General features: G+C 37.0%; 1 protein-coding gene across 2 annotated transcripts in view; it reads right to left on the bottom strand.

The window, feature by feature from the left end:
* MLLT4 (myeloid/lymphoid or mixed-lineage leukemia (trithorax homolog, Drosophila); translocated to, 4) overlaps positions 1-11644 on the bottom strand; it is an 80550-nt gene that overhangs the window by 65972 nt on the left and 2934 nt on the right. The window contains exons 4-8 of one of the 2 annotated variants that reach the window (XM_009082965.1): positions 11230-11390; positions 10061-10218; positions 5192-5303; positions 4610-4777; positions 3079-3123 (exon numbers count right to left, since the gene is read on the bottom strand). In XM_009082965.1, the coding sequence (XP_009081213.1) occupies positions 3079-3123; positions 4610-4777; positions 5192-5303; positions 10061-10218; positions 11230-11390 (644 nt within the window). The remainder of the gene's footprint in view (positions 1-3078; positions 3124-4609; positions 4778-5191; positions 5304-10060; positions 10219-11229; positions 11391-11644) is intronic. The other variant, XM_009082966.1, reaches the window with a different exon arrangement.

Genomic DNA, 11644 nt, shown 5'->3' with positions numbered 1-11644 from the left:
AGGCATATTAAGACTCTTTTGTTTCTCTGTGGTGTCCATTGTAACACAAAAAAACCCCAACTTACATTCAAGCCTTGGCACTAGATAAATATGCTATTTTTTCCTCCCAGGAAAACAAGAAACATTAAAGGAGTTACTCAGCCATTCAGCACACACATGTACTACTCCACCAGTATAAGCCAATTTCTACAAAAACAGGTACCTTAGTCTTGATTACTAGGAATTCTAAAAAGGATAAAAGGCTTTTTTGTTCTAGGGGAGGGACACAGGAGGGAAGGAAGGCTGCCTTACACTACAGTGTGATGTGTTGTATTTCCTGTTTTTAAGTAGCTGGGAGCTCACCTAAGTGTTGTTTGGAATGCATCCCTCCTAATTCACTATAGATTCTGCCATACCTATGGCAAAGACCCTATTCCCCAAACTGTGACAGCCCAGAAAGGCTGTTCTTACCTAAGGATGAAATACAGATAGATTTCATGACTGGATTTGTGCAGCTATGAGTCAACATTCACACTTCAAATAGTACTGTTATTAAAAAAGCTGTGTAGTGAACCGAAGTGAACAATCACTCTAAGCACATCAGCTCAGCGATTCATAACACAAACATGTATTTTTTGATCAAGAGCAAAAACCAAGACCGCGTGCTCTTCATGGATATATATTTTAAAGTGTTACTTCACCACTAAAAGGTAAATTATAATGGAATTATAATTTCAATTGATTTCGCTAATCCAATGCTTGAAACAATGCTGGGAAATAGTATAGACTTAAAACCAGACTTAACCAGATATTGAAGATCAGATCACAGAAAACAGTTAAGTCCGAAGTTGAACAAAAAGGGCCACACAGTGCACTTCACCTACTGAGTTAAAATTAGTTAAATCCACATTTGAAAAGCCTATTTCCTGCACAAGTTCTTGAGGACTAAGAATTTAAACAGTAATAAGTTTAAGAGGTGGCTGGGTAGTTCTGAAATATCACGTCAAATTCAGGAGATATTTCTGCTATTAGGTTTCAGACAAGATGTGCACTTCCAGAATAAAGAGACAACTTTTTGCAAGCATTTTTTTGTTGTAACAGACAACAAAGCTTCTTCAAACTAATGTGTAAAAGTGTTACTTCATACCATACTGCAGTTCTGTTCTCAGAAAAGGCTGACTGGGAAACTTCCCTGTCCAAGGCTTTCAAACTTCTCCAACCTCCTGCAACAGGTATAACAACCTCTTTCAGAGTTGCTGTACCTGCATGTCCTCCTCATCTTCCACTGCCATCTATTCTACAGCTCAGGGTTTCTCTTTTTGTGAGAAGAAAGAGCAGGGAAGAAAGCCACAAGCTACTGAAGTGCATCTTCCTTACCACCCTCTACAACCCCCTGAAAGGAGATTGTAGTCAGGTGGGTGTCGGTCTCTTCTCCCAGGGTACCAGCAGTAGGACAAGAGGGCACAGACTCAAGCTCTGCCAGGGGAGGTTTAGGTTAGACACTAGGAAGAGATTTTTTACAGAGAAAGTAAGTAATCAGGCATTGGAATGGGCTGCCCAGGCAGGTAGTGGATACACTGTCCCTGAAGATTTTTAAGATGAGACTGGATGTGGTACTTTGTACCATGGTCCAGTAACCACAGTAGGGTTGGACTTGATGACCTTGGAGGTCTTTTTCAACCTGGTTGATTCTATGGTTCTACCATACAGAATCTAATCTTCAGTCTGTGAAACAAACAGTAACATCAGTAGGTGTGGAGAAGTAGAAAAAGTGGACATACTTCAGTAACAAACTTAGGAATCTGTGCAATTGCACAGGGCTTGAAAGTGAGTCTTCTAGATTCTTCTGCAAGAATATAAACAGCCAAAGTTTTGACAGGAGGACATTTCTACAGGAGTTATTTCTATAATGAATACAGGTATCCTGAAGTGCTTTGTTCCAAAGAGACAGGCTGGACTCTTGAGTACAAAGACCTCTTGTTCACACTCTGACATATAGATTTAAGAAACTGTCTTTTTTTTTTCCAGTGAGATACAACCACATTTCAAGCTTTCTACTTAATGGTCAAGTATTCCTGCCAAGCCCATCCATGCTTTTTAGTTCAGCATACTCTAGGAAAAACGTTTTTGCTCTCTGGAATAATTATGTTAATGAAATGGAAATCTGGATTCAATTCAAAGAATTGAGCACAGAGAGCAGTAAGTTTGAACACAGTTCTTTAAACCCCAGTATTGTACTCCACAACCATGAAAGAAAGGGTAAGCAACACTGACTACCACAAGCAGTACTTTTACAACAGTCTAGAAAATAAAATGAGGAAACAGAGGATAAAAAAGAAAAACGTACTTTGGTAGACATGCCACAATGAAGAAGAAAGTGGCTTTGTATTCTAGTCTGTTTGGCCAAACCAGAAAACATCTGCACATTACTCTAAACCCTCAGGAGAATCAGAAGATCCATAATGATTTCTGGATTAGGCAATCAATTTCAAACACTACAAATAAAACTGAACAAGACTCTACTGTCTAACACGGCTAAGTCTTTGACGTACATCTCTAATGTTAGACAACACCACAAATCAGGCAGAAGAAATACCAAGGGATGCTATGGAACATCACAGAGTAGAAAGTGAGGTCACTTTAACAGTGTTCTAAACACCTTTCACATTAAAATCATCAGAGATTTCATCCACTGTATCAACACAGTCAAACACTGAAAAGCACAGTTAAGTTCCATACCATTTACCCAATACATTTTTAACTATGAATTCTGCAAGTGGATGGATCAAAGTACCTTTTCTTTCTACCACAACATTGCTTGTAAACCACCCTATGAAATTCAGCTGTTAACTGCAGCTGGAAGGTTGAACTCCTTGATTCACAATCATGATCTATTTGATGTTTGTTCACAGATCAAATCATTAAATGGCAGCTGACAAGAGAGGTAGCTACATCACAGAAGCAGTTCTTTGGTGAAAAAAACCCTCAAAACCCTAAGATACACAAGACAGCCTTTCATTGGTCTAAAAGAAACACAAGATTTACAGCCAGCAAAGATTTTAGTGACTAATGAGAGAACAGTATTAAATACAGTGTTACCTTCGTAAGCGTGATAGTTGTAGTAGGCAAAGTGATTCCTTCTCCCTGGGGTTAGAAACACATGCAGAGGACCCAGGTGAAGGCAGCACCAGCAGGACAGATACCATGCAGAACATGCGGAGGAGGGCAAGAAAAGAAAAGACAGGAAAGGGTGAAACCGTAACCAGACAACACTTACTCAATTTGTAAGGATGAAAAGCATTAAACTCTTTCAACTTTAGAAACTGTGTAGAATATAAAGACATCAGTACTATGAAGCTACTGAATGAAACAATCCTTACTGTTTAGAAAAGCAACAAGCTGTTAAGAAGAAAAACATGAACAACAGATCAGTCCCACAGGCTTAGTACACAGCGCTGACACCTGTGGCATTTCAGATTGGATTTCCTCTCTCAGTTAATGGATGTCTTGCTCCACTGCCCAAGAACAACATCTAATTCTAAAGGAACTAGGCTTTATGAAGAGTTAAGAGCACAAGAAATCAAAAGCACCATTAAAAGAACCCAAAATATTAACATGCAACCCAGACCTCAGCATATAGAACACAATAAATATACTCAACATATTCTGTGTACCGCTAATTACAGATTTTTTTTAACAAACCCAACAACAACACACTATTCGACTATGAATTTAGCCTTTTGTTTGCAGTTCTAATCAAAGGTGTCAGCACCAACTTCCAACCTTGCTTCCCAAAAAGATAAACAACCAGATTTCAAATTGTAACACTTGAGGGTATGCAAGTTATACTTCATAGAAAAAAAGAGCTGCATATAACTACATCACCAAAAATGAGACTCCATATCCAAATCTTTAAACATGAAGACAGTAGAAATTAAGAGTGGAAGCTGTGTATGTTTTACCAGTTGTGCTATAAACAATCTCTCCTGGCTGCTTGCAGATCATAAAATTAATCGTAAATTACAATGCAGCCCAGAATTGTAATGATGCCAAAATAAACCCCAGCCTTGCTGGTTCCATATAGGCAGAAAAATGTTTCACAACTAAGTTTGATTAAAGAATTCATGTTCTTGTTCTGTTAAAAGAAGCAATTTTTCATGTCAAATACCAGGCAAGCTACAGTGTACTTCTGAACATGAAACAAACCAGATTTAAGTACTGCTTTTTTCTGGTTTCCCCTCCCAAATCACAAAAAGACATGTTACACTATATTACTTATTATCAAGTTTTAAATCCCAAAATCCAAAGGAAGTCGAAGACTCAATTAATTTTGTGGGGGTTTTTTTGAAAACTTCATATTTGCAGCCATACTAATAGAGACAAAGTCTTACTAAATAATTTATCGCCTTTTTTCACAACAAATATTTGCTACTAAAATTTCAGTATTACAACAACATGCAGCTCTACATTTACACAGCTCCAGTCCAGAACCTGACATCAGAACAACTGATGTGGAATTCACTTACTCTGCCAACAGACTTCCTTGTACTGACAATCAGACTTATTTTTGGAAAATGCAAACAACTCTGTAATAACGTAATTTAGATTATTAGATAACCAGAATTCTTACCTGGGCTTAATTCTACCAGGTATGGTAGTTTCTCAGGAGGAAGGCAAGAGCCATAGCCAGACCCGTCAACTCTTTCCTTCCCCTTTAATGGCTTTCCATCAGTTATTTTCCTGGTTTTCTTTGGGACATAATCAGGAGGCCGTCTTTTCAACTGAAAGACTAGCATTTCTAAAACACAGTATTATACATTCTTTGAGTCACACTGTCAGTGAACAACACACAACCAACATCTATTAATCTGCAAGCTTTCCACAAGATTACTTTCAGCTTACTATGCTCCTGACACTTCTTTAAAGTAGTTTTAACTGAAAAACAATTAAATAAAGATTAACAGCACACTTCACCATAGTGGATAATTTAGAAACTTCAGGATAAAATGGAACAACATTCCACTATCTAAACATGCAATACTATAAACCATGCATAATGAAGTAGTAAATAACTCTAATATTCCCTAGTATTAAAAGTGCCCTCAGCCAAAACACACTAAAATATATGTTACAACTTTTCTTTACCGGGGCTCCACATCAGGGCTTTCAACACTCAAGGCACAAAAATCTCTTAAAGCTTTTTTGGACATACCTTTATCACTAGGCCACTCCCTGAATATCTGCAGTGGACACTCATCATCATCAAGAATTGTTTCTTTAGCACCTTTATCATCAGAGTGCTGAGCACCAGGAGGCAGCATGACCTAGAAAACAATTATCAGTTTTCACAGCTGTTAGTGGACAATTAGAACAGACTATTTAGGGCTATATCTTCTGATAGCTCTTCTTGGTTTTGTTTATAACAAGAGACAAGGCAAAGAATTTGGTAACTTGAAATGTATTTTGCTTTTCAAGACTTCTAACTCTTCCCTCTTTCTTGCCTCTTGTTACAGTTAAATCACACTTCCCAGAACATCAGATATATTTGAAGAGCAAAAGAAAGCAAGTTACACTTAAGGTAGACAAGATCATCTTCCAGTTAAAAAAAAAAACAAACAAAAAACAACAAACAAACAATTTCTCTACAACCAAGGAAAAATCTATCTATGGAGATGATAGTAAAAAACAAAACTGAAGTTTCCTTTGTTATCTCACACACTGGAATTAGCCTTTCAATTTGCTAATGCCATTCTGCTAAGGCAACATATAAGTATCTTTGGAAAGGACATGATCATCCTTTTGTCTTACCCAAAATTTACCTGTCACAGAAACTTAAAGGTGCAGCTACAGCATTTCACATGATTGCTTCATGCCGTTTAGCTCTCAGGAAGAACCAAAACTAAGTATACTTTGGGAACAGAACCACAGACTGTTCATACTTTTTACAGCTATACCCTTATAAGGCAGAGGAAGGGGGAAACCTTGATTCATTAAGTCTGACCCTAGAGGAGACACAGCCTGTGATTTCATGCATTACTGCTCCCTACAGCAATCAAGCAAAAATAACAATGACAGGCAGTACTACTGTGCGTGAGTACCTTCTGTGTTAAAGACAGATCTTCCAAAGTTGAATAAAAAAAAAAAAGAAATATATTTTACTCCCTCATTTGTAATCCTAACAATATTATTTAAATACATACACAGTTCTATTTTAAACAAACTACTCCAAGTTCTTCCCACCTCTGAACTATGACCCAGGTAACACCTTTTGAAGTGATGCAGCTATTGGCTACTGCACTCTACTATGCTGCAGCCCCCAAGAGGCTTTCCACTCTTATTTGTCGCCTCTTCTCCACACCCATTTCTGTGTTAACCAAGTTCTCACAGATCCACCTCAAACACCCTTTCATCTTCTTCCAAGCAGGAAACAAGTACATTTAAGATCAAAAGTATGTAATCCCTAAACATTTTCTATGCAAAACCTGGCTAAACATAGGACTAATTAAATTATCTTTAATGAGATTTTCAAATAGACAAGATGATATAAAATGAGAACATTAAAATGTATAAACCAGAGGGAAACAGACATACATCTACACTCAAATCTTATCTTGTCAAACCACGCATCTCAGATTTTAAAATCAATTATACTTACAGGATAATTTTGATTAGCTAATTAAGCTAACACTGTGTTTCAAGCCTTATCCAACAAGCCACAGATTTTAAATTTCAAAGCCCTTGAGACAGAAGGCAACTAGTCATGACACAAGAAATACATGTTATACCATCTGTACCAGGGGCTGACCAATACTGGACTGGGGAGCAAATAAAAGAAAATGCAAATGTAGTGATGTTAGAGGAACAGATGAGATATGAATGCACAGATGCTACTACCTGAACCCGATATTACTTCTGCCATGGAACTTGGATATGCATCTACACTTGGTGTTGGGCTTAAGGGCAGCAATGGTAAATTAGACAGGCTAGGGAAGAGGGGTCACAAAAGCACTAAACCCCTCATCCTCCCATCCAGTTACCATTCCTCTTGTCCCTCAGGAAGCGTGAGCTGATAAATGAGACATATCTCACTTTAAAAAAAGCACCTGACCTAACCTGCAGAAAGACACAAAACACCACATCTGAGCTTACACAGCCCAGGAGGCTTCTAATTATTATGATGCCATTTAAGAGAACACCTCTTTATTTCAGTGTCACCCACAAAGTTGAAATTCCTACGTTTTAGAACGACAGAGTAACACAGGAATAAGTCTATATTATGATTGGGTGTTGGCTCATGGATAGAGATTTACTTTGATTTTGAAAAACACATGCACTTAAATATCCTTTCATGAAGGATTCATCCAGCATCCATACAGCCTGCTGAGATTAGGCACAGACATTTCCCTGATTTCTGCAACAGCACAGTTAGTAGAGATGGGTAAAACCAGGTTAAGATTGCAAGTCTTGGAAGCAGGTTGTCAGCTGACAACCTATGAACTGAAACAAACACAAAACAGGAAATGAGGAAGAATACACTCTGCTTCCTCTCAAGTGTATTCATGAGTATTTATACAATATCATAAAGTCATTACATTCTATATTTGTTCATTTAAAATGCAGTGAAACATGCAGAAACTACTAGCTAAGAAATTCGAATGAAGACCATAGCAACTTTGAACTTAACTTCCAAAGCATTTGCTGGAACAGACAAGTAAGAGGAGATAATGCTCAAGTACTTAAGGTCCCTGTGATAACATATACAGATCAAGTTATCAGATCTGTCCTCAACAAAAGTTTCACACAAGAAAACCCCATCCTATAATAGGTCTTCAATAAGCTGTCTGTCATTTTCATGGACTTTTAAATTAAAAACCTCATATCTATTATATATAGTAATATAGCTGCTTATTAAAATTAATTCTCAATTTTCCTTACACACTAGGAACACAGGCTCTGCACATGCCCCTAATAAAATAAATAAATAAATAAACCCAACAAAAACCAAACCCACAAAAGCAATGGAACTTGCTAAAAATATTTAATGCCTTATGCCTATAATGACTATTTCCTGAAAACACAAAACAAACCTCCTCACCACAAAGTGCATATTTTTGCTTGACATTACAAAAAGTTATTTATGCCTTACCCTCAAGCAAAAAATAAGTGCATGCTAAAACAAGTGCCTAATCAAGATTCTACTTTTAAGAGTTAACTGGTTTGCTGCATGCCCAAAGCTTTAAGCCCTAAGTGAATATGCACAGGTAGCTTGGAAAACTGTCTAATTAATCTGACATCTTCAGAGATGTGCAGTGAACCCCACAGTATTTGGAGAAACTCAAACCAAGCAAACTGAGACAAATAAAACAGACATTGGAATGAACTGGTGCTTACTTGCTTACACAGAAAAGCACTTTAGAATCAGGCATAAAAGGTACAGTTTGACACACCATAAACCAGCACACAAAAGCAAGCAACTAGCAGAAAAATGCCATTTACAATAACAGATGTCAATGGTGTTAAGAAAAATTCTTACAATGCTCCCCTTTCAGCGGAAAATTCAGGAGTAAGTAAGCTTTATTACAAGTACTTACGCAGTCCTTTCAACAGTCTTGTCTTATAACTTAAAATCCATCTTAACAGTTAAGTAAATGGCAACTGCTTAAATAATCTTTGATGACACTTCACCTGCCACTCAATGAGAACAGAACATTTAAAAATCCTACCCAGTAGGAAACTGAACTTATATGTTCCACTGTATGGTTTTAAATCCAACAAAATGTAGAGACTAGGAACATGCACAAGACAGATTTGTCTTCCTCAGAACACTGTACAGTGTCAGAAGAACAGGGGCAAAAGCCCCACCAGGGGTAAAGAACAGCCATGAGACTTCAGTGTAAAGGAGTACCAATGTTCACTTTTCCTTAAGCTAAATAAAATTAACTTTCACAGTTGTAACCCTAATTACAGGTTAATGAGCACAAGGATAAAATGTCCAGAACTTCAATAAAAATACATCTAGAATGAAGACAAAATAGTTGAAAAAATAAAAACTTAAGTCAGTTCACTGTTGTGGGACTACAAAAGCACTACCACTGCAGTTTTCTTGTTACTAACATTAGAGCAACATGTCAATTCCCACTTAATTATACCACTAGAGGCTATAAGCACAGTAGATGCTAAGGTTACTCAAAGACATCATAAAAAATACAAATCAGAAAGCAACCTGAAGATAAAAGATATATCCACATCCTTTAGAGCAGCTAGTGCAGGGAATAGCAAATATTAAAAATTTTCTTGCTGTTCTCCAGTGACACTGAGAAAGTGCTCTCTTTCCGAGAGCACAATATGATGACAGAAACTTCTTTCCCATTCTTTCCACATTTTAAGGAGCAATAAATGAAAGCTTATTAGACAAGTAATAGCTGAAAATGTAACCAAAGACTGGACTCAAACAAGGATCAAATGTTTTTAAGTCTTGCTGTTCTCCCTGAGAAGACAACATCGACAAAAGTACAGTAACCAGTACAGCCCTTGGGACTTTTGGTGAAAGTCATACCTCTAAGAAACAACAATTTTATACCATTAATTTAGAAGTACTAAAATAATTAAATTCTGAAAACAAGCATAAATTTCACTTAAATGTTTAATCTTTTCTGATATGAGGGTAAACAGGTATTTGCCTCAGTACTTTGGCTTCTAAGTGGACACTTAGTTTAGGGAAACAGTTTCGTATTTTTTTTAAATTCAGGTATCCACAGGATTAACTGTTAGTTTATACATCTGTGAATCACGTACAAACCCACAGTGCCACACAGAGAAATATGTTACTTTTAGTATTAATTTTTCTCTATATAGCAAGTAGCAATTTAGTAAGATTGGAAGATTTTGGTTTAAAACAAAAAATTTGACAAGTCACTTCAGAATTCCTGAGGCTGCTAGATTATTTTTTTAAGGACAAAAAAAATAATTTAGTCATGGAACTAAAGTGATCCCATCTAGTTTGGAAGCTACTGCAAGGAACAGGAAAAACCCCAAATCAATACGAAACATCAGAAGACTGTGTCTTAGTAACTTCACTTACACGAGCAATACAATAATCCTTGGGATTTTCTTTCTCCAAGCCATATTTTTCCAGTGCTTCAATAACTGCAAAGTCTGCAGTATCTGTAGTAGACAGCAGGATTGTCTTGTACGGGATATTTGGTTTTAAACTGTCAGCATAAATTCGCAGTGTCCCACCTTGGAAAACAAAACTGAATGAACAATGCTACCAGAGAATAAAAAGATGACATGCAGTCATTTATTAAATTCCAACAGAATACAAGAATGAACCTCTTCAGAAATCACAGTCAACAGACTGATAGAAGAAAAGCTACGTAACATGCCCAAAACAAATTTATCTCTGCCATTGGTAAAAACCTCCAGTGATACTTTCCTTATTTATCTAATAAAATCTCTTTTCCAGTGTTTCACCATTCTCAGCATTACCTGAAGTTAAAAAGAAGCAGTGACAACGACTGGACGAAGAATAGACTTTTCCCATCTTTACAGGAAGTTTGCACTGACCTTCAAGAATTTACCCTCTCTTTAAAAATCCAATTAAGATTTCTCTCAGGTGGTATTTTCTATACCTCTAACTCCTTCTTCACTACTCTTCCACGGACAGAATACATAATTTGAGATATTATCAGTACTAACATTGCTTCATTTGTTCTTTCCTACTGACGTGTATATAACCACTGTTGTTGTATCCCCACCCTCATGAATGTGAAATACTTGATGACTAATATTCACAAGATCTATCAGCAGATCTGAGCAAGACCTCGAGCAGACCTGAGCAATCACTCCTTCATATGTGCCACATTTTGACATTCAGGTCATTGAGCTTGTTCTTAGGAAAACGAGTAACATTTATTTCAGAAGGCTTTCTCAGTTTGTTAGTAATTCCCATCCTTCCTCCTTTTCTAGTTCAGCACTGTTAGCAAGATCAATGAGTATACTCTCTCCCATCAATCTGCCCATCACTGAAAGCTTTGACTCGCCCTCATCACAGAAGACACTCCAGTGGAATCCTACCTTTACAAATGCTTCATTCAGTTACACCACAGGTACATTAGCCAAATTAGCCATGAACAAAAAATGTTGGAGAAAGAAAAAGTTAGGTCAAATTTACAGGATTTGCTGGCCTTAAGAATATTCTCTTGGTAAACACTTTACTGTTTATAACTCAACCAGAAGAAATCCAACTACCTGAGTCTGGTCTACCATCAGAACTGCGAAATTCCTGCATTCTCTTCTCCAGCTTTTGCTGTCGCCGCCGTTTCATAACCACCTCAGGATTGGATATTGTGCGAGTGAAGCTGGTCTCAGGCATATCTTTGTAAACCTCAGCTGCAAGGCGAGAATTCTCACTGCCAAGTTCAGTTCAATAAAAAGAAAAAAAGTCATTAACAGCTTAAAATACATACATCCTCATTACTTCATAAAGGATAAAAGTACAGTAAACCCATACACATAGATCCATTAAGTGACTGTAAGATGCTTTCTACATGAATTTCACTTTTGCTAGAGTTAATACTGTTCATGTACCTATGCTCACCTGAAATAAGCAGCCAATCTATTGTTGTATAACCAATATATTAATAGTTGCTAGTTTTCAAACAGA

Source organism: Acanthisitta chloris, unplaced genomic scaffold, assembly GCF_000695815.1.
Source record: "Acanthisitta chloris isolate BGI_N310 unplaced genomic scaffold, ASM69581v1 scaffold12209, whole genome shotgun sequence".
Classification (NCBI taxonomy): Eukaryota; Metazoa; Chordata; class Aves; order Passeriformes; family Acanthisittidae; genus Acanthisitta; species Acanthisitta chloris.
Note: the sequence above shows the minus strand (reverse complement) of the source record. Positions and strands in the feature narration are given on the sequence as shown.